Here is a 27,045-nt window from a genome sequence, read left to right as displayed (position 1 = left end):
GCCTGCCCTCGTGCAGTTGGATCCTCGACGCTGAAGAGGATGGTTGCCTGCTGACTGGGAGCGCAGCCTCACAACCTGCCACCATGGAGTAATAGTTTTTCAAGGAGGCAGGATGTTGCCGCCGCGCAAATGAGAACTGAATTTTGAAAAACTCTTAGTTGAGCGTTCCTTGTCCCTTCCCCTTCGGGGGTTACGAATGGTTACTACCCCCGGGGGTCGGACAAGGGACGTTCAACTAAGAGTTTTTCAAAATTCAGTATTCTTACTTACGCGACGGCAACAATATGCATTCAGACAATTGAAACTGCCAACTCTTAATGATTGTCTATTTCGCGATGTGTCAATGTTCGTTGAAATAAATTAATATCAGCCGAGCTAGGTTGTATATGAGGGTGACCAAAACGAAAACAATTAAATGAGTTTATTTGTATGCTTGCTTGGTTGATGTACTGCGTTCAAAGAAGCTGGTGAGACTGATGTCTTCCTCGGCCAACCCAAGAAAGTTACCCTAAATTGATGCAGAGGAAGGTCAAGTATTTTCAGACTGCAATAAAAGGGAAAGGAAGTAACTCCAAATCCACTGCCACATCTGGGGTTATAAAGTATTCAGGTTAGCTTCATAAACGCGCATTTCGTTTTAGTGCGTCTAATAGTCTTAACACAGCTCCGCCGATGTTAAGTTATCTGAACGAACATCGACACATCTCAAAGTAGACAAACATCTGTCGACCCGCGAATTTACGTCTAAAAACTGACTCTATCTGTAAGTTTATTTATTAAAAGTAATTGTCTGAATATGTTTGAAGATACTTTTTCTTGACGAACTTTAATGCGGCTAAATTTGGTGTATTTTTTTGTTTAATTTATTCTGATATTTGGGGGGGGGGGTATGAATCCGTTTTTCGTGTGCTTTCTGAGCGTTGTGTATCGACAGTACCATGGACTACAGTGAATATAATGGAAAATGAATTTCAGCGAGGTGGTAAGTGCCCTTTAATTTAGGATTAAGTGTCGCAGAATCGTGTGGTCATGCCGACTGTCGTAAATTTCGTTGCAACTTCTCTGGGGTATGTGACCCCGTGCGACAGTGGGTGTGGTCCTCACTGCTCGACCCCTCACCTGACCTACCCCACGTGCACCGCTGTACACAGATTACCTGCTTTTAGGCAATGGATAATTCGGAAGACAAAACTGTCGTTGGTTCGCTGTTAACTTTACCGCGAGATGCGGCGTGATTTATACAACACCTTGGAAAGTCATCGAATCCCTGGGAAAAGTCGCCGAAACCACGGGCGTCAATTAAATTTACGATACACCCGAGGGAAGGCAGCAGGCTGGTATTTAATTACGTCACCTATAAATTAATTCGCACCCGTAACTGTTCGGTCGTAACAGCTGAGTGAGAAGCGGAGAGAAAGGCGAGGCGAGATAAGCACGGTAAGACGCATTTATTGGATTTCGTTTCCCGCAACAAGCAACAAACACCCCAGATTCAGTGACATTTACATAAAGGAAAGTACTTCGGTGTCGACAAAACGAAGGGTCTTAAGAGCGAATCAAGAACGCAGCACCAGTCTCGGGCTACTTTTCTGGCTGCTGGTTAGTGACCGGGGCCCATCCCCGGGGGCACAAACATTTCAATTATCATCCGTGGACTTCTCGAGGACTTCAAGTTCTCCCCTCCCCCTTCCTCTTGCCTTCGTTATTTTTTATGTTCGTCTTAATCTGGTGTCTAGAATCTTTTAAAAGGCAATGGTAAGTCCCAGAGGGGATTACTGATCTACGAGCGTTCAGCGATTGCTATATACCATTGGAAAGATCTTGTCAAGACGAATCGATCGATACCATTTTTAAGTTCGAAATCAGATGGGATCACCTCGAAAAGTGGCCTCATAGTTCGAGATTTTGCGGTTTTGAACAAAAGGTTAGTTTACCGGTAGTAAAATCCCATCCGGCCCGAGGGACCTCGGGTAGGCATCTGAGGGAAAACCGATTACTAATCGGTTTCACGATTTTTAATCGGTAATACGTATGTACCACTAATTTATTGGCGATTTCGGATTGGGCATTAGGGGAGGGGTCCATAGGGCATACGCAGCCACAACACGGGCCTGAAGTGAAGGTCATGAGGCACATTTGCTGCCCCAGCCTGCCAGAGCAGGCTTGGGAATTTAGTGAACGCGGTGGCCGATTTTTAAAGGCAACCCCTCCCTTCTCCCGCCGCTCGTCTTGGCCCCCGTGGCGGCTTAGGTGCTTCGAGCGCCTCACGCCCGTACCATATGAACCGCGCGTGGCGCATTGGGGCGACATAGTATCAATAGGTTTCCACATCGTCCCAGACAGCACGATTTTCGATGCGTTTTTGTTTGTCAACGCGTCACGCGCGGTTCACGTGGAACGGGCCTGAGGCGCCTCAAGCACCTAGGCCGCCACGAGGGTCAAGACACGCGGCGGGAGAAAGAAGGCGTTGCCTCTGAAAATCGGCTGCCGCATTCACTTAATTCCCAAACCTGTGCTAGAGTATCACTTACATCCCTCGGCTCTTCCTCAGGTGCCTACCCGTGGTCTTTTGGGTCAGCTGGGATTTTACTACCACTTTCTTTTGTTCAAACCCGCAAAATCTCAAATTTTGAGGGCATTTTTCGAGGTGATCCCATCTGATTTCGAAGTTAAAAATGGTATCAATCGATTCGTTTTGGCGAGATCTTTTCAATGGTGTATAGCTACTCCCGGTTCCATTCGCTGCACGCTCATAGGTCAGTAATCCCCTCTGGGACTTAACATTGTCCTTTATTCCCACGTGCAGCCGAACACCCTGTATATGTAAACCACAATAAAATATGTATTGGAAAAAAAACTTCGATCTCATACCCACCATAATTTTAAAAATACGCACAGCGTCAAAGTCAGAGGTACCGTACCGTCCGAATATTGCTGTTACTCACTGTACATTTAAATCAAATGTATACATTTTAAATTGTGAGATATTGAGGAAAGCACTGCATTTTGTGCTGTCGTTAATATTCTACAGTGTTGAATACGAATTATGTATTCTGTGTAGAAAAACGCGCGCGGATTTGTTTACAGTACATAAATAGAACTGGATTTATCAAAACAGTTAACAAAGGCATTAAATTCCAAGAACTTCCGTGTGCTTTTACTATTAGCCATTTCGCTGGTAACGGTGCTAAGGAACGTTTAGATCGATAATTAATTGGAATAGAACGAAAGTTGAATACTTCAAGGGAAGTCCCGCATACGTTCGTTATGCGTAACGATATTCAGACACAAGTTTGAGAGTCACACGAAGGTTGTATACAATAAAATGTAATATACAGTACCTGAAATCTATACAAAGAACTATCATCCTTTACGGTGAGCGTCTTGGAGTCATTCACTGGGAAGAAGTAGCCATACTGGCAGAGTTGATTCGCAATATGGACCGCCTCTACTGTCAACATAATTCATTTTCATATCTCAGAAAATTATTATGTTCCACAAACATCAAGAAATGATATATAATTAGACTAAAATCTATATACGCAAATAATATTCGAAACAAATAGATTATTGCACTTGCAAGAGTTTGCTCTGGCTACCGTGTTAAGAGCAAACAGATCGTTCATATTTTTTATTTACGTAGGGCAGAGATCCATCCCACCTGGACTGTGAACACCCGCTCGAAATGAGTCATGCACCACTGAAATTTCTATGTTTTCTATTTTTCATTCCATTTTCATCAAAGTGGCACCGACATTTAACATTTTCTCGAGGAAACTGGTTTAACCCACTATGTTATTCGGGCTGATTTAAAATTAAATTACAGAATATAAATATTAGTCGTCTCAATCCTTGTTAAAACTTGTCGGAATAAGGTCGTATTTGAGTCTCACTTTTATCGGTAGAACTTTAGCCACTCCAACCTGGCATTCTTATAAAAATATAATGACGAATACAGTGGCTTTATTTTTCATTAATCCACATATCATCTAGCAAGCAACACTTCGAAAGTGTGCGACTCAAAATCTGCAGCCGGTGAACTTCAATGGATTCAGCAAAATCTAGGCTCAAGAGTAGGAGCATCCAAGCATTTGCTTGCACAAGCAGCTGCGAGTTGCTCTTTGCTCTTTGGGGGGGGGGGGGGGCAGACAACTCCCCTCCCTAAGAACAAGAGAAGTATGGTGGGGCAATCTTGTGAATGTAGAAATCGACGATCCTTTCTATCCCTAAAGGTTCGTATAGACCGGACAAGAATCACTGGCAACTTTGTCGCTGGAATAGCTGGCGAGTCGGTGGGATAACCGACTTGGCTCCAGTGACTTGTTTCCGCCGACTTTTATCCGGCGACTTGTGTACGGCAACGGACGTGTCTGGCGACTCGTCCTTTAAAGGTTAAGGAGATACGAATAGACCGGGCTACAGTCGCCGGATACCAGCCGCTCGGTACAAGTTGCTCGTGAAAAGTCGCTGCATCCCAGGCGACTCGCCGGAGTCGCTGGCGACAAAGTTGCCAACAATTCTTGCCCCGTCTATACGAGCCTTAATCACTTAGACTATGCCCCCATCCCCACTCTTTATCAGCTGTTGCTCATGGCGTTCCTATCGCGGTTGCTCGCAAGAACTGAAGGTTCCTCTTACGTGGAAGAGTTTGTCTTGGGCCGCGTCCAGATCTGAACTGAACTCCGAACCGAACACCACATGAGACTCCCTAATACAACCCCTGGCAATAAGTTTGGAACCAAACGCAAAAATACGAAATTAACGAGAAACACCGATATTTTTTATGTATAATATGCAACGGTATATATATGAAACGCGTGGTAATGTTAAATTGGTCTATTTTAAAGTAAAAGCACCAAAAATAATTAAGAATTTTGTTTATTATACAGGGTGTCCCACTAAGGAGTGGACAGCGCGATATCTCCTAAAGTATTGTCGATAAAAATATAAAAAAAATAGGGAATTGCATGGTTCGAGGGGGCCCATTTATTAGCGCGAACGAATTTTGTTTCCGATTATTATTTTAAAAGATACGATGGTCAAGTTCGGTTTTTCAAATGGAACTATTTTTTTTGAAGACCTGAGTTGATAGTGCGTTCCAAGACAAATTCAATAGGCTTTAGTGTATACACTTTATTTCCACTGGTTTTTAAGATATTGCGCTTGCAAATTTACTGATTTTCACTGCAAGAAACCCCTCTGGAATGGGAAAAACCGAGGGCGGTCTTACTGACGCCACGGGTGGCACTGCCTGTTGAAATGGATACTTACCTGCCAAAGGTCTACGCCAGAAATGGCAGGCCCAAAGGCTGGACAATTCTTTTCCGTCAGAAATGCTACTTAGGTAGGTATATCTGCGGTATCGAGAAGCGCATCGTTACTTTTATTTCGCACTTGCTTCTACGCTCGGATGGCCGGTTCTTTTGGGAGGGATGCAAGTTGGATTGGTTCTGATACAATCTGCTCCCTATGGTTGAAATTTAGTCTAGCAACTTTCACTCCTCCTAACCTAACCAATCCAACTTGCATCCCCCCCAAAAGAACCGGCCATCCGAGCGTAGAAGCAAGTGCGAAATAAAAGTAACGATGCGCTTCTCGACACCGCAGATGTACCTACCTAAGTAGCATTTCTGACGGAAAAGAATTGTCCAGCCTTTGGGCCTGCCCTTTCTGGCGTAGACCTTTGGCAGGTAAGTATCCATTTCAACAGGCAGTGCCACCCGTGGCGTCAGTAAGACCGCCCTCGGTTTTTCCCATTCCAGAGGGGTTTCTTGCAGTGAAAATCAGTAAATTTGCAAGCGCAATATCTTAAAAACCAGTGGAAATAAAGTGTATACATTAAAGCTTATTGAATTTGTCTTGGAACGCACTATCAACTCAGGTCTTCAAAAAAAATAGTTCCATTTGAAAAACCGAACTTGACTATCGTATCTTTTAAAATAATTATCGGAAACAAATTTCGTTCGCGCTAATAAATGGGCCCCCTCGAACCATGCAATTCCCTATTTTTTTATATTTTTATCGACAATACTTTAGGAGATATCGCGCTGTCCACTCCTTAGTGGGACACCCTGTATAATACAAAATATGGAAAAAACAAAATGTGTCTGGGAAATAAGAATGGAACGGACCGATGTTCTGGAAAAAAGTATGTAACATTATGAATTTGCAAAGAACTTAACAATAATTGATTTAATATTTATATTACCTAGTATTTTGTGACGTTCCCACGTGCACGTATCACAGCTTGTATACGTTTTTGCATCGATGTAATCAAGTTTTCACACTGTGATGGCAAAATTTGTTTCCATGACAGCTTAATGGCTTCCAAAAGTTCATTTTTATTTTTTGTTTTTTTTTTGTCGCGTATAAATTGTTTCCGAAATGCCCACAAATTTTCGATTGGACTTAAATCTGGGCTATTTGCTGGCCATTTTATGGTTCGAAAGCCTTTTTGTTAAAGGTAGTTTTGATCTATCTTGCTTCGATGACAACTTGCATAGTCATGTTGAAAATAAAAATCATCCGAATCCTCGAACCACTGATCTAAACTCGGTATTAAAAAGTGTTCTAATATATGAATATATACTTCAGAGTTCACAATTTTTATACAAAATGCATATTTGTCCAACTCCTTGAGCTGTCATACAGCTCCGGACCATATACGACTTTGGATATTTTATTATAAAATCCAAACAATCTTCACTAAATTTTTGAATTGGTGTTCTCCACACGAAGTGTCCTGCATCCTCTCCTCCTCCGATGCATACACGCAACTCATCGCTGAAAACAACTTTACTCCAATCTTCTGTAGTCCAATGCGCATACTTCTTACACCATTCTAAACGTTTATTTTTGTGTTCCTTAGTGAGAAATGGCTTTGCCTTTGCTTTGCAGAAAGAATACCCCATTTTTTCATTAAATTCGTGAGATGTGGCTCTTCTCATTTTCTTTATGATCTGTCTTCATCGTCTGTCATCTTGAAGTTGAGCGCGGACGTCCGCCTCTTTTGGGATTCACCACACTGCCCGTCTTGTTAAATTTTCCTTTTATTTTACTTACTGCACTTCGGCTACAATTCAAAATTTCAGCTACTTTTTGCTGAGTATTACCATCTTTCAATAATGCAATTATGCGTAACTTTAAATCGTTAGATAAATGTTTGCGTGGCGGCATGTTTTATTCATTCGACTTGCTTGTTTCCTGTCTCAAAAGAGTATTGAAAAGAGAATAATGAAATGAAAACCATGAAGTAACTAACTAATATGCATGTACAAATGTCAGAAAATACTAGGTAATATAAATACTGAAAAAATTATTGTTAATGTCTGCAAATTTATATTGTTCCATATTTTTTTCCAGAACATCGGTCCGTTCCATACTTATTTCCCAGACACATTTTGTTTCTTCCATATTTTTTATTATATAATAAACAAAATTCTTAATTATTTTTGGTGCTTTTACTTTAAAATAGACCAATTTAACATTACCACGCGTTTCATATATATATATACCGTTGCATATTATACCTAAAAAATATTGGTGTTTCTCGTTAATTTCGTATTTTTGCGTTTGGTTCCAAACTTATTGCCAGGGGTTGTACCACGTTCCTACGTGTGGAATGTATACTTCTATCGATCTTCGCCAGTTTCGGCAGAGTCTCGTGGTTCGCGACAGCTAAAGATTGAAGAACAGAGAGTGTTTAGAGTACTGCAGACGAAGGTTTGCCTGCCATATGATATCGAGGAAGGGAACTCGGGACCCTCGACCAAAGGAAAGTCAGACTCGCCGCGATATTCGGGCTGTTCCCAGGTGATGTCGGTAATGTTCCGTCGCAGCAAAGAAATGGCTCACGAGCTACTGTCGTCCTTGCCATTGAAAGTGTTAAGTAGTTAGAAGGAGTAAGACAAGTAGATCATAAACGCTGGAAATTTATTGGATTTGTCGAATATCTCGAAAGCCTCCAAGAAATTGAACTTGATGGAACAAATGTAGAGCATTGAAATATTGCAACAACTAGAATCGGAATAATTACTTAAATGTTTCCACATTTAAGTATTTCATAATATTCAATTGTATGAAGCCCAATAATGGTTGCTCTTTACGTAGTACCTATATTGTAGAGTGTGTCCGTTTTAACTAAAAACGGTGGAATATTTCGTAAGGGACTGAAGGTATTGAAAAATTGTTCTTACAAACGTTGTTTGACATGGAGTGGGAGATTATATGGTGTAGATACTTCTTCTGCAGGTGGAGAAATGGGAGAGAATTAGGGTTAACTTAATTGTTTTAAATGAAACGCTATGTTTTCTCATTCATAACATGATAACGTGTGTTGCGGCATTTATTAGGAGAGTTGAAGTCAGCGTGCGTGTAAAGATGCGAAACAGACGGTTTATGGCCGTATTATCGTAATGGCCTACTAACTTTATACTTTCAATGGAAAGGACGACAGTAGCTCGTGAGCCATTTTTTTTTTTATGCGACGGGACTTTACCAACATCGGCTGGGAACAACCCGAACGTCGCCGCGAGCCTGACTTTCCTTTGGTCGAGGGTCCCGAAGTTCCTTCCTCGGTGTCATATGGCAGGCAAACCTTTCGTCTGCAGTACTCTAAACACTCTCTGTCCTTCAGTCTTTAGTTGTCGCGAGCCACGAGACTCTGTCTAAACTGGCGAAGATCGCTAGAAATATATGTTCCACACGTAGGAACGTGGCATTAGGGAGTCACAAGTGACGTTCAATTCGAGGTTTAGTTCAGATCTGGACGCGGCCTTGCACGTAGAGTTTGGACGTGCCTGCTCTAGAGAAAAGATATGCTCAACAGACACGCCGCACAGTGGTACGGATATCAGAAACGCCAAAAAATTCTACGTTACCAACATTCGTTGTAAAAACAGTTGATAGAGGGATTTTTTAAGCCGCAGAATTTGATTTTCTGGTTAAAATTTGTATTCGAGTAAAGTTAACCTTCATTTAGACGGGTTAGGTGTTACTATAATGCTTTAACTTTTAATTATGAATACTTTTCGGTTGATGTATGGCAGTGAAGATCCATTATAGTTAAAAGTATGAAAAACATAGTAGGGATAATAAGTATTTACAACCCTTAAACTATAGGCCAGTGGTGAGTAAGTTTTTGTCCGAAGTGGGCCAGAAGTGGAAACCTACTACTCTATGCGGGCCGCAATCTTAAATACATAAATATAACAAATCCAAGAATTTTAATTTATGGGCTGAATTTATTATTCCTGACATTGATTTACAATAAAACGTTTTTTTTTTTAAATTTGATGTACTATTAATAATATATACACAGTAATATATGTAGGGTTGGGATTGGCGGTGGTGGGCGGAATTGAGTAGTGACACTCTAGTAGATAATAAAAGTGTATATTTAATAAAAAGGAATACAAAGCTTCTTGCAACGTGGCTTGGCGAAGACTGCCTACCGACGCACGCCGCCGCTCTCGGGAAGGTTCTTCGAGACAAAACCCAATCGCACGCCAGGTACGTCACATGCGACTTCGGCGCCCTCTTATTCCGCGATCTTTTATATATACCTACATGTTATAATATAAACAGGTATATGTATGTATATTTTTCTAATTAAATGAACTTAAATAACCATTGAAATTTACTTAACGAGATACTTGATTCTGTTTCTCATTAACGAACTTCACAATATTGGGTGCGATATTCGAAACTGTTAAAATTTTCATTTTCGAGAATAGTTGCTCACACGCATACGTATTGCCAAATAAACTCATTATTTGTCTGGAGTGGGTAACTAGCATTGTAAAAAAAAAATTTAATATGTTTTCATCACCCTTTAATATAAATGCTAAAGCTAAAAGAATTCCCGAAGAATTTCAAATGGAAATAATCAATGTACAAAACGACACAGAATTAAGGAATAAATTTCAGAATGCTAGTCTTGTTGAGTTTTATAAGTACTACTTTCCGACTAATGAATTTCCATTGCTAGCTACCCACTCCAGGCAAATAATGAGCTTATTTGGCAGTACGTATGCGTGTGAGCAACTATTCTCGAGAATGAATATTGTAAAAAATGATCGTCATAATCGACTGGATGACGAACGATTAAATAATTGTATTAGAAACCACTTAAAAGGGCATTAAATAAAGTACCAAATAAACAGTTTTCAATTTTTTTATCATAATTATGTTAACAGAAATGGAAAAAAATTGAATAAACGTAGAAAATATATAATTATACATCATTATAAAGGGACAATTTTATCCTATTTTTTGGCGCAAAATTCATTCCGATATCTTTTACAGTTCAAAAGATATATTCAAATGTTCAGGCGGGCCGCAGGTCAGTGGCTGGCGGGCCAAATGCGGCCCGCGGGTTGCTCATCACTGCTATAGGCTATTAAATAATATAGGTATTTTGGATTTTCGTGGATTCGCAAAAATATATAAGGCGACCCATTTGGTCTGTTTCACAATTCTTCATATACCAGTTATTTAAAAAAGATTATGTGTATAAGATCCGGACCGAATAAATAAGGCTGAGAGCGTAACCAAAAGGCGAGGGTGAGGAAGAACTCTCCCGACGGCCGGCGGCGGGACGTGACCGGCGGCACATTTTCTTAGTACGAGGGTACCTTTCTGGCAGACGGGCACGTGGGCCTAGAAGGCTCGGCTCCATATCAAAACGACACAGTACAATATTACTCATGCCATTTAGCACACATCAGAATAGTGCACATACAATTTAGAACACATGCGATTTATAGTGCACATACAATTTAGGACACATACAATTTGCCATTTAGGGCACATGCAGTTTAACGCACATTTTTTTTAGTGCACATCAGGATAGCGCACAGCAAGGTTTCGCACACAAGATACTACACAGAAGATAGTGCGCATACAATTTAGAACACATGCAACTTAAAGCACATTTTTTTTAGTACACATCAGAATAGCGTACAGCATGCTTTCACACAGAAGATAATGCACATACAATTTAGAACACATGTAGTTTAACGTACATTTTTTTTAGTGCAAATCAGGATAGCGCACAGCAAGATTTCACGCAGAACCATCTTCTCGTCGCCTGTTTCACAGCCGAAGGTATTAGTATTGGTTGGGGCTAGATTAGGACGGGGCGCGTAAAGCATGGCAGCGAAACGATGTGATTTTGGGGCTGTTCAAAATGAGACTGCGGTTACAAATATCGCTATTGTTGTCAAGGTCATCATTCCGAACATTTCCGTTTAAACTTTTTGACTTAAAAAGGTCGGCTTTGGTTTGACGATATTCGCAAAATATTAATTAACTCTAGAATTACCGAGTGTTTAACACATGTACTCACATCGGTCCGACACCATGCTTTACGCGCCCGCGAGCGGGCGCGAGCCTCCCGCCCTGTTCTGACCCTAACCAATACTAATCCGGTCGGCGGGGAAAGGTGAAACAGATTTCAATACAATTATGCCGAAAGATTTTATTAATATCTCCGAAACTAAGGTCGATCGCCAAAAAGTTTGAACGGAAATGTTGTTCGGAAAGACAACCTTGACAACATACAGTGAGCCACGACAGTATTCGAACGCTCGTTAGTAAAACAGTAAACAACAAAAATGTACATGTTAGGCTTAAGTTCTAAAAGTAATGTTGTAACTACTATAAGACACAAGTACCGAGATTATATATATCAAATTTGAAATGAATCGGATAATATTTGTAGAAGTTATGAAACATTTATTGCAAAGATGTAATGAACCAGGGTCACAAAAGTATTCAAACAGCATTAATTATATGCGCCTTATTTTATATTATTACCTTATATTTATATTATTATGTTATATATTTCCTTTGGCTCCAATTACGCTTTTGAGACGTTGTCGCATGCTGTGCACTAGATTTTCAGATATTTCAGATTCGATTGAATTCCATATTTCTAAAATCTTTTGTTTCAGTACGTCTTTCAAAATTGTGTTTTAATTTTTTAATCTCCTGTCGATTTCCTCCTACAAATATTCGATGTGGTTAATATCCAGACTTTATGCGGCTGTATGTGACCAATGTGGTGTATTATGCATTATACAATAACCATTCTTGCTTAATTCCGGCCATATGCTTGCGACCATAGTCTTACTGGAAATAAAAATTGTCCAATAATCCCAAAATGATATCATTTTCTTCTAAATTGTTTTTGTTTAAATATATAAAAATGCATGTTCATCTATAGTGCCATCTATAAAAACAAGATTTCCAGTGCTGTTTGCAACCCCACAACATCATGGAACCACCGCATTATTTTACAGTAGGACGTACATTTTTAGTATTAATTTCTCAGTTGGGTTTTCTCCAGACATAACGATCTCCATCCGAACCAAATATACTTTTAATACATTTTTAATATATTTGGTTCGAATGGAGGTCGTTATGTCTGGAGAAAACCGAACTCAGAAATGAATACTAGAAATTTACGTCCTACTGTAAAGTATTATAGTGGTTCTGTGATATTGTGGGGTTGCAAACGGCACTTGAAATCTTGTTTTTATAGATGGCACTTTAGATAAACATGCATTTTTAAATATTTTAAAAAACAATTTAGAAGAAAGTGATATCAAATTGGGATTATTGGAAAATTTGTATTTCCAGCAAGACAATGACTGCAAGCATATAGCCGGAATTATGCAAGAATGGTTATTGTATAATGCATAATACACGACATAGGTTACATACACCCCTATAAAGTCCGGATATTAACCACATCGAATATTTGTAGGCGAAAATCGACAGGAGATTAAAAAATTACAACACAACTTTGAAAGACGTATTAAAACAAAAGATTTTAGAAATATGGAATTATATCGAATCTGAAATATCTGAAAAACTAGTGCACAACATACGACAACGTCTGAAAAGCGTAATTGGAGCCAAAGGTAATATATAAAATAATAATATAAATATAAGGTAATAATATAAAATAAGGTGCGTATAATTAATACCGTTCGAATACTTTTGTGACCCTGTTTCATTGCATCTTTGCAATAAATGTTTCATAACTTCTACAAATATTATCCGATTCATTTCAAATTTGATGTATATAATCTCGATACTTGTATCTTATAGTAGTTACAACATTACTGTTAGAACTTAAGTCTAACATGTATAGTTTTATTACTTACAGTTTTAATAGCGAGCGTTCGAATGCTTTCGTGGCTCACTGTATGTGAAGGTCATTGAAATCGGTGAGGAGGTAGCTTTTCGACAAATTTACCTATCCCACTCCTGACACCTAAAATGATGTCACATGCTACGGGCAGCAGGCAACCCTTGCAGAGAAACGGAAACAACGGTTCGCGCCCCCATCGGTTCGCAATGCGCGTTAAACTGCATGTGTTTTAAATTTTATGTGCACTATGTTCTGTGTCCTATTAGAATGTGTGCTAAATTGCATGCGTAATATCGTACTGTGTAGTATTGATATGGAACAGGCCTAGGATCGCGCGAAACATGAGACAAGGGACATGCATTTTACGGCGCGGTCCGAAGATATCTGAATAAAGTACCATAATACAAGTAACTGAACATTCTAAAACCGCGAGTTTTATAGTCCACTGTGCGATTCCGTTCTTCCTTGTTTCTTACATAGGTTTCAATAGCAGCAAACATGGCTTGAAAACTGTTAAAATATCGATTTCGGTTCTCCAAACGGTTATAGAGAAACTTTATTCTGTATAACTGTTATGAAGAATCGAAATTTCCAACTATTATCTGTTTTGATTACAGTTTCTATTTTCCTCCTCATAACCGTTATTTTTTCGATTCTATATCGGTTCCAAAACGGTTCTAGAATCAATTCTTATATCCACTTTTCCCTAATTGATATTATTAATTATTGTAGCTGCAGATTTCTGTATATGAACATATTTTTTACAAAATCCTTATAGGAAAAGGGGAACATTTATACATGTCACGTCCCGCGATGTAAAGTCTAATATTAATTAACCTTTCAAATCATTTATATTTACTATTCCGTACTCTAGAGGTATTATAACTACCTCTTATGAAAACATTGTACACCGCATCGCCGATAAGGCATTATCACCGAAAATTACGATAAGAAGAGATTGAATCAAGATTACACGTACGGCAACAGCGAGCAGGAGAGCCAGCACGAACGAGGTAGCAGCTAGCCAACCGCATACCAGCTAGCCAACCGCACGTACACCAAAGAGACCAGTGGACACCAGCTGATGGGTCAGAGGCCCCATCCGCCAGCTGAGTCGACACCTTCACAGAGCTGTGCCCCTGATCCTCGCCAGAAGATTGCCCTCCCGTTATTTCCCGTAAATCGAGCTCCAATGCGAGATCAACATATTGTTGCGCCGGGGCGTTTCCATCGCAGGCCACCCCGACGCAAAGGATAGAATAATTAGACGGGCGCACACACGACACAACTATATTTCCATATACAGAGCTATATCGGAATACAGGAGTATAACCCGCACGTCCGATCGCAATGGCGTTCGGTACAAGACAGTCTTCTTCTCCTATGCTAATCGTCCTCTTCGAGAGGGCTGACCTTCTTCTGTCTTCAGCTCCGAGCACCAGCAGGCAATGCACTGGCCTATACCCGGTGCTCGCAACAATATTTAACTTCGACCCCTAGTACATAAGCTGTACGGAACCAATCGTATAGAGAATGTTGTAAACGAGTAGCGTAGAAATCTGAATATGAATTAATGTAAAAGTCTAGCTATCAATGCTGCTGGGAGTCAAGCAACACAATGCGCATTGGTCACAAAGAAAGACACCCATAGGGTGTGCAACAGAGAAACATCTAGGCTAGTAAACAAAACTCGCAGATAGCGCGATGGGAAGATTCTTCATGAAAGATCACAGGCAGATGCTGTGGGATAGGGTCTCCCACCGTTGATTTGTCATGTGACAAATCCTAGAGAAGGAGTAACCGGCTGCCCTATACAAAGAGACCGACCACTCGCGGAGCGCATTAACTATTGTGCTTCTACCTGAATTAATTAATCATCTTCCAATACCGAACTTTCAAACATTCAACAGTTTTATTTTGTTATTCAAGTTATAACCACAAGTGTAAACTACATAGTAAGACACAAAAGTGACAATAAAAGTTTTAAGTAAACCCTATAAAAGTAAGTGAAGTACCTTCAAATTCCTTATCCTTTACTCTAACATTACCACCTTTTTCTATAAATGATTTTATTTATCTAGAAATTATAATTAAACCAATCGTGATTTGCGCCCGTCAATGGTGACACTTATAAGCGGACAGCCGCCCACGGTGTCACCAGGTATTAGTCGTGAACCATGACCCCGGGAAGTAAAGGAAAATCAAATCCAACACTCCCATTTCTAAAAGGTGGTAATGCCCAGAGGTCATCGAGCCGGAAGGAAAAACCAATTGCATCGATTGGCTCTAGTTTATAAAAGTGCGCCGGCTGAAGCATCCGAGCTATTGGAAGCCAGCAGGAAACCCATCGTTTCGAAAATCGTATCTGGTGATTGGGCCCCTCCGAAATCCAACTCCGCAAAGGAAATCGACGCGATGCCCAAGGAGCCTGTGATCTGGTGTTGGAAAAATAGAAAAAGTAATTCCAGGGTAGTATGTGTTCTTTAGGTTGGCATGACTGAAGATGTGCGGGTGTGTGAATGTATGATCGAGTTTGAACAGGTCGACCGGTATGTTTGAGCAAAACGTCTGAGGATTGAGCAAAAGCAAGTAGTGTCTGGAAAAATTATAGCGTGACTGAGAAAATACATTTATATAATTCCGCGTGTATACAGGGTGTCCCAAAAATGTCGGAGCTCCTTGAAAGGGGTAACTCAGGGGGTGATTTGAAACAACTTTTTCCTCAGCGAAAATATTGTCCGAAGCTTCGTTAACGAGATATTAACAAAAACCCCCGACCAATCAGAGCGCGCGCCTTCCGCCCGACCTACCGTTGTATAAATTTAAAAAATAATATTAGGTGTATGAACAAATTCTTTCAGACTGGATTTACATAATCGGTATAAAGCAACCGAATTTCTATCGCAGTGATATTCGTAAGCTACCAGAAAATTGGCAAAAGGTAATTAACAATAATGGAAATTATTTCGATGATTGAATTGTTTTTATTTCTTATTTTTTAAATCAAACTGTTATTGAACCCTAAAATCGAACAGAATTTATTTCTACACCTAATAATCACTAATAAATTAAATAACACTCACCCCTACGGGCATTCCTTTCCTTCCTTTCCTTCCTTTTCGGAAACCTGTGTCACTAAGTAGGTCACTGTGCCGATCCTGGTCATCGGTGGACGAAAAGATTTATGGTAGGGATGCGCCCACTGCTCAGCTGATCGCAGGTATAACACCACCCGAAGGTAAGGATCGCAACGTCAAGTGCATCCGGGTTAATGTACCGAATATTCACTTCACTGCACGGTCACTAACACTGATCACTTAATTTACTTTTCATGGAACGTGTTGTTCTTACGTTATAAAATTGGTGGCCCCGAAAGGGGTCGATTACTGTTAGTTGAGCAGTTGCTCGATGTGACCACCCTCAGTGTCTATGCACGCCTTGCGGCATCACTGACTCCGTTGAGAATGATCTTGACGCCAAACGCCGAATCGTATCCTCGCTGGGGGTTTGGATGTGCGGGTATTCCCGAAGCACTTGCGTCCCCGTTGTTCCGGGCATACACCCAGAACATGCCGTAATATTCTTGAGCGGAGAACATTTCTGGGACGAGATTGCTAGCTGACTGACAGGATTTTTTCCAAGCAACTTCCTCTACCCCCAAGTAGTTTCTCTCGTTCCATTATGAGTTAACTCCCACCAGAACAAGAGGCTTTAGGTAAAAAGAAGCCAGCACATTTTTGAAACACACGTTCTTTGCAGATGTGCAACGAACGACCCATCCTACACTTTCACCTAAGTCCGCGCTCCGTTCTTTTACTGCCAATGTACCCGTTGCTTCGAGATAGACAGCACACACCACGTGTTTCGGTTCAAAAGGGCCCGAAGAGAAGAGAAACAGAAAGTCTTCCAGTTGCTGTAAAGAAGAAAAGGCATTCCAACCCTGTTTCCGTTATCCAATTAATTTTAAATACATCTCGCGGAGAGACACAGGAAGAAAGGGGGTAACTTGCTGACTGCGCGTAGTCCCACCTGCTTCGTCCTTCCTTCCAATTAAAGGCAGGTCCCTTATCTCTCGAGTATAAGGACGCGCTCGAATTTCAAAACAAAAGCACTCGTTGACGTATACCGTGCGAGAAAAGGTGGGCATGAAGTCCGATTGGTCGTAACCTAACAAAAATCTGCCCTGCATCCTTCCCAAACGGCCACTGTTTTGAAGAGGCCTTCTTCACAGCCATGTCTCCTCCACAAGGCCCACCAGTATAAACACGCACTCGAATTTCAAAACAAAAGCACGCGTCCGATTGGTCCTAATCTAACCAATCTGCCCTGCATACCTCTGAAGCGGCCACTGTCTTGAAGAGGCCTTCTTCACAGCAATATCTCCTCCCTGAAGCCCACCTTATCTCGCACGGAATACGTCGACGCGTGCTTTTGTTTTGAAATTCAAGCACGTGTTTATACTGGTGGGCCTTGGGAAGGAGACATGGCTGAGAAGAAGGCGTCTTCAAAACAGTGGCCGTTCGGGAGAGATGCAGGGCAGATTGGTTAGGTTACGACCAATCTGAATTCATGCCCACCTTTTCTCGCACGGAATACGTCAACGGGTGCTTTTGTTTGGTAATTTTAGCGCGTGCTTATACTCGAGAGATAAGGGATCTGTCTTTAATTTGAAGGAAACACGAAGCAGGCGGGACTACGCGCAGTAAACGAGTTACCCCCTTTCTTCCTGTATCTCTCCGCGAGGCGTATTGATGTTGGATATTACTTTTTAATTGCTAATTCCTAAAAATTAAGCAGGCTGGTCAGCCAAAGCATTTTGCCAGGGTCGCGGTTTATTACCATATTGTCCTGCGAGTTGGCGGTAGAGAACGATTTGTTTTGGGTAATTTATGGCTTAGCTGGTTCCGCCTCGTAGCTGACGTGACCTCAGGGTATTGGAAAACAGAAACCAGGATTGATATGCCTTTTCTTCTTTATAGCAACTCGAAGACTTTCTGTTTCTCCTCTCTTCGGGCCCTTTTGAACCGAAACACGTGGTGTCTGCTGTCTATCTCGAAGCAGCAGGTACAATGGCAGTATAAAGACGGAGCGCGGACTTAGGTGAAAGTGTAGGATGGGTCGTTCGTTGCACATCTGCAAAGAACGTGTGTTTCGATAATGTGCTGGCTTCTTTTTACCTAAAGCCTCTTGTTCTGGTGGGAGTTAACTGATAATGGAACGAGAGAAACTACTTGGGGGTAGAGGAAGTTGCTTGGAAAACACCCTGTCAGTCAGCTAGCAATCTCGTCCCAGAAATGTTCTCCGCTCAAGAATGTTACGGTATGTTCTGGGTGTACGCCCGGAACAACGGGGACGCAAGTGCTACTGTGCGAGCGTTTGCACGGGAATACCCGCACATCCAAACCCCCAGCGAGGATACGATTCGGTGTTTGGCGTCAAGATCATTCTCAACGGAGTCAATGATGCTGCAAGGCGTGCATAGACGCTGAGGGTGGTCACATCGAGCAACTGCTCAACTAACAGTAATCGGCCCCTTTCGGGGCCACCAATTTTGTAACGTAGGAACAACACGTTCCATGAAAAGTAAATTAAGTGACTAATGTTAGTGACCGTGCAGTGAAGTGAATATTCGGTACATTAACCCGGACGCACTTGACGTTGCGATCCTTACCTTCGGGTGGTGTTATACCTGCGATCAGCTGAGCAGTGGGCGCAATCCTACCATAAATCTTTTCGTCCACCGATTATCAGGATCGGCACAGTGACCTACTTAGTGACACAGGTTTCCGAAAAGGAAGGAAAGAAAGGAAAGGAATGCCCGTAGGGGTGAGTGTTATTTAATTTATTAGTGATTATTAAGTGTAGAAATAAATTCTGTTCGATTTTAGGTTTCAATAACAGTTTGATTAAAAAAAAAGAACAACAACTCAATTATCGTAATAATCTCCATTATTGTTAATTACCTTTTGCCATTTTTCTGATAGATTACGCATATCACAGCGATAGAAATTCGGTTGCTTTATGCCGATTATGTAAATCCAATCTGAAAGAATTTATTCATACACCTAATATTATTTTTTAAATTTAGTTATGTTGGCCGTAATTAAACTACGGATTTTTACCTCAATAACGAATTACGATCACTTGTCGTACATTTTCTGTTACATTACCTTTTCGTTTATGCCTTATTTGAAAATGAAATTTGCGTATTTCTTGTTTTCTCACTTCAAACAATTATTATTTAAGATTCTGCTATAAAAAAAGTGTGTAACGCGGTTTCCTTCGATGCATGCCAACTTGCTTGTTCGTACCTTCGTAGTACAAGCGCAACCGCCTACCGCGTAGCCAACACTACAACGGGAGCTAGGGCGGAAGGCGCGCGCTCTGATTGGTCGGGGATTTTTGTTAATATCTCGTTAACGAAGCTTTGGACAATATTTTCGCTAAGGAAAAAGTTGTTTCAAATCACCCTCTGAGTCACCCCTTTCAAGGAACTCCGACATTTTTGGGACACCCTGTATATATTCCGTACTGCGACAGTACAGCAGTTTTGTCACTAAAATAAATACAAGTTAAACGAACCAGTGCGGATTTTATTAAAAATATCCAACATCTGGCGGCAAAATACGCATCGACTAATGAAAAGGTAACCATGTTTAATATATCGCGTTAATTAACACGCAACGAGTTCTCAACTATCCCAGAGCGATAAGTCCCAGGACTAGCTCAAAAGCGGAGCGTAAGTCTGTAATGTTAAATAAATCGCATTAACCCCTATAAACCGCGGAGAAATAGGACGTAGGGAAGTAACAATACATATTATTGATTTCTAATAAAGCGTTGAAATAAATTAATCAGCTACATATTTGTTACATTCACACACACTATATTGTTCAGAATAGGAAGTTAAAAGTTTCTCCTGTTCCTATAAGGCTTTTGTAAAAAAATATGCATATATGCAGTAATCTGCAGCTACAATACTTAGTTAATGATATCAATTAGGGAAAAGTCGATACAAGAATTAATTCTAGAACCGTTTCGGAGCCGGTATAGAACCGAAAAAATAACAGTTATAGAACCGATATGAGGAGGGAAATGGGAACCGTAACCGAAACAGATAATAGCTGGAAATTTCGATTCTTCATAGCAGTTATTTGGAATAAAGTTCCTCCATAACCGTTTGAATCAGAACCTTTATATAACAGTTTTAAACAGATATTTTCGGAACCGTTTCAATCCCTGGTCTCCACAGACAGGAGAAACTTATGTAAATTTCGATAAATTGTTCCAAACTGTCTTTGGATCACATTTATACTGCTGTATTTATAAAGCATGATCAGGTGTGTGGCACGTCAATCACATCTCAACGTGTAAAGGACAAGTTCAAACCTACACTCCAGACACGCGCGCCGGGAACGCGTGATCGTCCTTTATCACGTTGGAGACTTTACACGTACATTGCAGGTGTACGCTCCAAAACTGTGAGAAAAACTGTCCATCTAAAGCCGGCTATTAGCCTGAAATAATTACGCGTTGCGTGAAAAAAACCAGACTCCACCGCTGGATCGTGAAAGAAATTAAACGCCCTCATGTAACAATTCAATAAGAAGTTTCTGTATCTTACGAAAGATGCTATGATGTTGATTCGGCAGATAGGAGTTTCATTATTATTTTGTGGCGTTTCATGAGCTTCAACGCCGTGTTTTAAAGATAAACAGCGGACTTATTGATCAAACTGTAGTTTTCGATTATTAATATTATCCATCGTTGGGGGTGGTGTCGCTGAAAAATTTTCTTGTCAGTGAGCAAGTGTCTACGATAGCTGAGTTTTGCCATGGTATGTATATGTTATGTAGGTCTACTAGTTTTAGGCTGTTCCTTAGTACAACCAACTAGAACACGATCGAAAAATCATGAGTCTCTCGTTTTAAAAGTTTTTCGTTGCTTACGCTGCACTCGCGTAAATGTTTAAATAATTTTGAATTATTTTGTTGCAACTATAGTACCAACGTAACGGTGATAATAATAAGAAAAATACGAAATGATCATAAATGGGGACATGAGCAGAAATTGGGACATTTACCTTGCCCACCGACAGAGCAATATACGGATTAACTCAGACTGGACAATGTCACCACATTCTTTATTGGCCTTTAGAAATTTGGCAAACAGATGTTGTCAAAACGTTTTTGGGGAAATAAGAAATTATCGATCATAAAGAGCGAATGAATTTTCGTCTAGCTTTGAGTCTGCTTTTGTGCCGACGCACGCGAGAAAGATACCACAAATATAGTAATTAAAAAGTATTCTCCACCGTCAATACGCCTCGCGGAGAGACACAGCAAGAAAAGGGGTAGATCGTTGAGTGCGCGAGGTTCTGCCTGCGTTGTCCTCCCTTCAAATGAAAGACGGATTCCTTATCTCTCGAGTGTAACGTTCTCGAACAAGACGTTGCCGTTAGTTACAGGAGATTTCACAAGTAGAGCGGTTTACTTGTAGAATAGTGGGATTGGTTCGGGTTTCGTGCGATAAAGAAATGATTTTCACGAACACGAGTTCTTTTTTTTAACAATAGTTAACAAAAATAGTTTATTCAAAAAGGTGATGATATGACGTGATGTCGTGGAATTGTAATATAAATTATAATAGAACGAAAATGGTTACGTAACGACGCGTTGGTCGGTAAAACAGAATACCGTTGATTTTCGCTCGTAACGCTAGGTCAGTATGATCGAACGCAAAATTGGTTAACTTAAATATCGCTTTGTTCGTTCGGTCAAAATAAAAATAGTATTTGACGCCTAGTCGAAAAGAAATAGTATTTGACGCTTAGTCGAAAGGAAATAGTATTATGTCGATTACAAGGGAAGATCTCGAACCCGAAAATTCCAAAAAATTTGAAACTTTGTGTATATGTAGGCGATTTCCTTCTGATTACGGCGAAATTTTTGTTAGCTGCCCAAATTCACACGAAGGGGGTGAAATTAACCCCTGAAAAATCGGCTATTTTCCGATTTTGTGTTATAATTCGCGAACTGTAACAGATAGAAACAAAGTTTCAAGACAAAAGTTATTTCCTTTAAATTAGATCTATCATTTGGTAAAAAAAATATTTTATAGTTCCTGAGTAATCACAGAAAATTGGAAAATAGCCCATTTTTCAGGGGTTAATTTCACCCCCTTCGAGTGAATTTGGGGAGCAAACAAAATTTTCCCTGTAATCAGGAGATATACATATTCACAAAATTTCAGAATTTTTGGAATTTTCGGGTTCCGGATCTTCCCTTGTTAGTCGAAAGGGTAATAGTATTTGACATTTAGTCGAAAAGAAATAGTATTTGACGCTTAGTCGAAAAGAAATAGTATTTGACGCTTAATCGACAGGAAATAGTATTCTGTCGCTTAGTCGAAAAAGAGATAGTCGAATAATTGAACATAAGATCACGACACGAAGTCGGTATCTAGAGACGCGGTAGCGTCTCGACGCCAAGTACAGGAAAGACACCCTGTATATGTCGACTGTCACTACCGTGTACCTTTACTCGTCGCGGAGCCATTCCAACCTAACCTGAAACTTATTTCCTTAATATCTCATCACGCCTGCAATATTTTCTAAATTAAAAGGCATTTTTCTCATGTAAACCGCATATAAGCTTTCGAATAAGACCAATTTTAATAAAATCGGTCCTCGCATAACAGAGATACCGTAATATCGTCTCATGGATTTGTCAGTTACTATATGGTTTTTCTTCTGATTCTGATTCTCCAAGGAATTTTTTCGTCAAACATAATACGTATACGCGTTACACGCACACCTTCAGCCAAAACGGAACTAACACACGTTTCGTTCGTCAATCGCTAACTTCACTATGCAATCTACTCCAAATTTTGACAGCTTACCGTCAAGTTATAACCAAGTTATAAACGTGTTTTTACAAATATATACATAAATGAATGTTTTTTTAATTTAAATGATAAAAACCAATTTAAACCAATTCCACCAATCCAATTGTCTTGAAGCTTTGCAGGCGTGCGTAGTTTGGATGACAATACAATATATTTAAAAAAAAACCGAGAGGATGAAAAAATTATCCAGTCATCATTTAATAATATAATAATAATTTATAATATTGAAAATTATCTGAAGTCATTCTCTATGTAAATTATCTTTGTAAAAAGAAGTGAGATCTCCATAAAAAACTTCAGAAAAGTAAAAAAATTACGCCAAGTACATGAAAGCAAATAAATCACAAAAATAGAAGATAATAATAATTATAAAATAAAAAAAGATGTAAAATCAAAATGAGCTGCACGTACATAAAGGTAATGATAAATAGAAATAAATATTTTAATACGAATAAATATTTTATTCAAAATACTTGGCGAATAAATTGCATTAATTAATCTTTTTCTTTCTTTCTTGTGTGTGCGTTCATGAATGTGTGTATGTGTGCGTGCGCATATGCAACGTATGACATTAGAATTAAATATATGTAGAATAAATCTGACTGCGTTTCTAATATGTATACGTATATGTTTATGTATTTTAGATCGTAAGGGAGTATTGTAAATTATTAATACGAGCACAATTAACATTTTTTCTGTTTCGCAGCGCCAAGTACTTTGAATAAAATGTTTATTCGTATTAAAATATTTATTTCTATTTATCATTACCTTTATGTACGTGCAGCTCATTTTGATTTCACATCTTTTTTTATTTTATAATTATTATTATCTTCTATTTTTGTGATTTATTTGCTTTCATGTACTTGGCGTAATTTTTTTACTTTTCTGAAGTTTAATACAATACAGAAAGGATGACACTTTGGTCAATTTGTATGTTTAAGTTGAGGGTAAAGAGAGTTCATTCTCTCGGGATTTGAGTACCTTCCAGCTGCCTAGCAGCTGGTTCACGTTCTCTAGGATGGGAGCAAAGGTGCCTCCTTAAAAGCGGCCTCAGTTGTAGATTCCACTTTGCTTAGGTGCCTAGTCAAGCTGCCTAAGATGGTAGCCAGGTAGCTGGTTAGAGCACACCCAGATGGAAGTCAAGGTGCCTAGTTAAAAGCGGCCTCAGTTGTAGAACGTGAAAATGAATTGAATATCGTATGGAACCCAAGGTGCCTAGTTAAAAGCAGCTTCGGGGAGAGAAAGGTGAATTTAGTGGAGGTGCCGGTTCAAGCGCCTCGGAGAAAAGGTGGCGAATGAGTCGAATACTGGATGCCTCTAGGAAGGTCTTTCGATATCTCTGCTGACTGCTGCTGGCGGGACTATATTTATACCCATCCGTAAAACTTGGCCCGCGCCAACCACTTGTCGCACTTTACGCGCACCAATTAGCTTCCGTATTTGGTTTACGCCAACCAGGCGTTTCACTAGGTGTTCGGACGATCGTATGCTTTGCGCATGCGTATTCGAGCCATTCGCGGTCCGCACTCGATTCACTTGCTCTGTTGAATGACACTGGGCATGCGTCCACTTCGCTTAGTTCCTGCACTTCCTCGCTAGACCGCGTTCATTCGTACGTGTGCTCGCGTCTTATTGCTACTACAATTTTTTCTTATGTATAATATAACACAATATAAGGAGAATGAGAATTAGTATATAAAAGAAAAAGAAAAATTTAATGGCGACTCGTCGCGGAACGTTACACGAGTACAAACACGCATTAGACTATCGAAACAAAATCTCGGGCTGACATATGCGTTGCGAGAAAAGGTATCCCATAGGGAGTAGATTATGTCATGACCAATCGGACCGCATTCCTTGCAAACCTGACCGCATTCCTTGCCACCTCTTCATAGTAATATCTCCTCCCTATGGCCTACCTTTTTTGCACCCAATACGTCGCGCGTGCTTTTGTTTTGAAATTCGAGCGCGTGTACATACTCGAGGGATAAGGGATCTGTCTCGAATTTGGAGGGAAGATGACGTCAGCGGGACGCGCAAAGTCAACGGACTACCCCTTTGCTTCCTGTGTCTCACCGCGAGGCGTTCTGGCACTTCTTCAGAGTAATTTCGTTTCCTACCCCATTTCTGGGGAAACATTTTTTAATTTAACATAAGAACATCTTCTTTCGGTCATCGTGCGGACCACAAGATTAATTTTCGTCACGGTCAGCGCTCATTACATCATTATAATTTATTTATTGTGTAGCGGAGCACGGTTTATGGCCAGCCGAACGTAGAGAGTTTAGCTAGTGGAAAAGAAAAATGCCTCATCTGGTTTCCTTAAATTAAACAGGCGGATCGGCCGAAGTGCCTCACCATGGTCACGGTTTATGATTGTAATGTCCTGCGAGCCGGTAGCCGCATACAACGGTATGTTTTGATCTGTAATTACCGAGTCGACCATCCACCAACGCAACAATACCTATGCGGATTAACTCAGAACGAAAGGTGTCGAAAGCAAAAAAGAGCATATTGCCTTCTAAGTACAAAAACCAACAGATGTTGAAAAACCGTCCCTCGAAAATACTAAATTGCCCATTGTAAACGTTAAATGAATTTCTTTTCATTCTGAGCTAGCCTTTCTTTTGTCCCGTAAGAGGGAATAAGTAGTATTTTATTTCGCATTTCCTTCTACGTTCGGATGGCCAAGATGGGTTCCAGCTAGGAAATGGTGGGTATTATAAATTGTATTTTCGTTGATCATAAAAACTTCCCCTTTGCATCTTTTAACCATCTCCATGGATATTTGCAACCAATATAGGAAGAAGTTCCTTTCTTTCGAAAGGGCCAATCTTCTAACAAATTTTCCTGAGACTTAGGAAACAGTCTGTGGATCAGACGTCATTAGACGTTCACAGTATCTATCAGTTCTTTTTCGCGAAAATATCCACTCGAAGAATGTATTTCACGGTGAAGGACAAAGTCGAGTTCGTATTTTTACGAGGTGATAGACACTTTTCGCATCGTCGAGTGAGTGAAGTGATCCACCAACGACATACCGATCGACTAAAACCAAATGTGACAACGGTAAGTCTTTATCTTCATTTAGTGAAATACAGCTAAATACTGAATCTTTAACACTTTCGCTATGGCGGTCCGGTCCGATCAAGTCAAAAGCGAGTGGTTTGTTTGGAAATGAAACAGTGGATCACTGGACCAGACTAATGTAAACCTAGCTCAATCGGCATTCGTCCCTACGGGTTGTTTCGTGGATACCGGATATATCTGGCGTTCGTCTCCACGGGTTGTTTCGTGGATGCCGGATATATTCGGCGTTAGGAGCGAAAGGGTTAACGTTTTCGCTGTTCATCAAAATAACGTGACTTGGTAAAAAAAATGCAGTGAAAAGAAACACTTTAGTACTGTGTAGAGATGGAAAAACTAGTATCTGGAAAGACCGCTGGTCAGTAGTATAGCAAGGCGGGTTCCAACCCAGGTCCTCTGAGGGGAGCGCGGTGGCGGGAGGAAGTGAGGGCGCGCGGAGGAGCGCGGCGGAGAGAAACATGGGCGCGGAGCCTGCAGGGAGTGGAAGAGCGGGTGCGCGAGCACGAGCCGCGGAGTGGGGGAGGCCGTAATCGTGGAGGGGATCAGTCCGGGCCGAGCCGCCGCGAAGGCCTCTTCAGACCTGGCCCACCGTCGGAAATTTTTCAGAGGGAGGCATTGACCCCCGAAAAAATCTCTTTCAGAACTTGGCCCACCCGAAAATTTTTTCAGACCTAACCCAGGGTGGGGACTGTCCTAGAAATTTTTTTTCCAAACCAATAATTTATCAGAAATTGTTTCGAACGATGTCGGGAAAGATCGACGTTTTTCGACACCGCGTCTTCGAGGGAAAGAGACGGAGCATTACTTTAAAGTTAAAATTCTAGCAGGGAAAGAGACACCACTACATAGCGGATAGAATCGCATACATTCTAAAGCTAACAGTATTTCAAAGC

The 27,045-nt window shown here is 40.5% G+C and overlaps 1 protein-coding gene across 6 annotated transcripts in view; it reads right to left on the bottom strand.

Moving 5' to 3' along the window:
• Positions 1–27,045, bottom strand: part of LOC143372209 (uncharacterized) — a 568,382-nt gene that overhangs the window by 300,555 nt on the left and 240,782 nt on the right. For 4 of the 6 annotated variants that reach the window (XM_076818223.1, XM_076818224.1, XM_076818225.1 and 1 more), the window contains one exon: positions 3,342–3,451. In XM_076818223.1, the coding sequence (XP_076674338.1) occupies positions 3,342–3,451 (110 nt within the window). The remainder of the gene's footprint in view (positions 1–3,341; positions 3,452–27,045) is intronic. The other 2 variants (XM_076818227.1, XM_076818228.1) reach the window with 1 other exon arrangement.

Source organism: Andrena cerasifolii, chromosome 8 (assembly GCF_050908995.1).
Source record: "Andrena cerasifolii isolate SP2316 chromosome 8, iyAndCera1_principal, whole genome shotgun sequence".
Lineage (NCBI taxonomy): Eukaryota > Metazoa > Arthropoda > Insecta > Hymenoptera > Andrenidae > Andrena > Andrena cerasifolii.
Note: the sequence above shows the minus strand (reverse complement) of the source record. Positions and strands in the feature narration are given on the sequence as shown.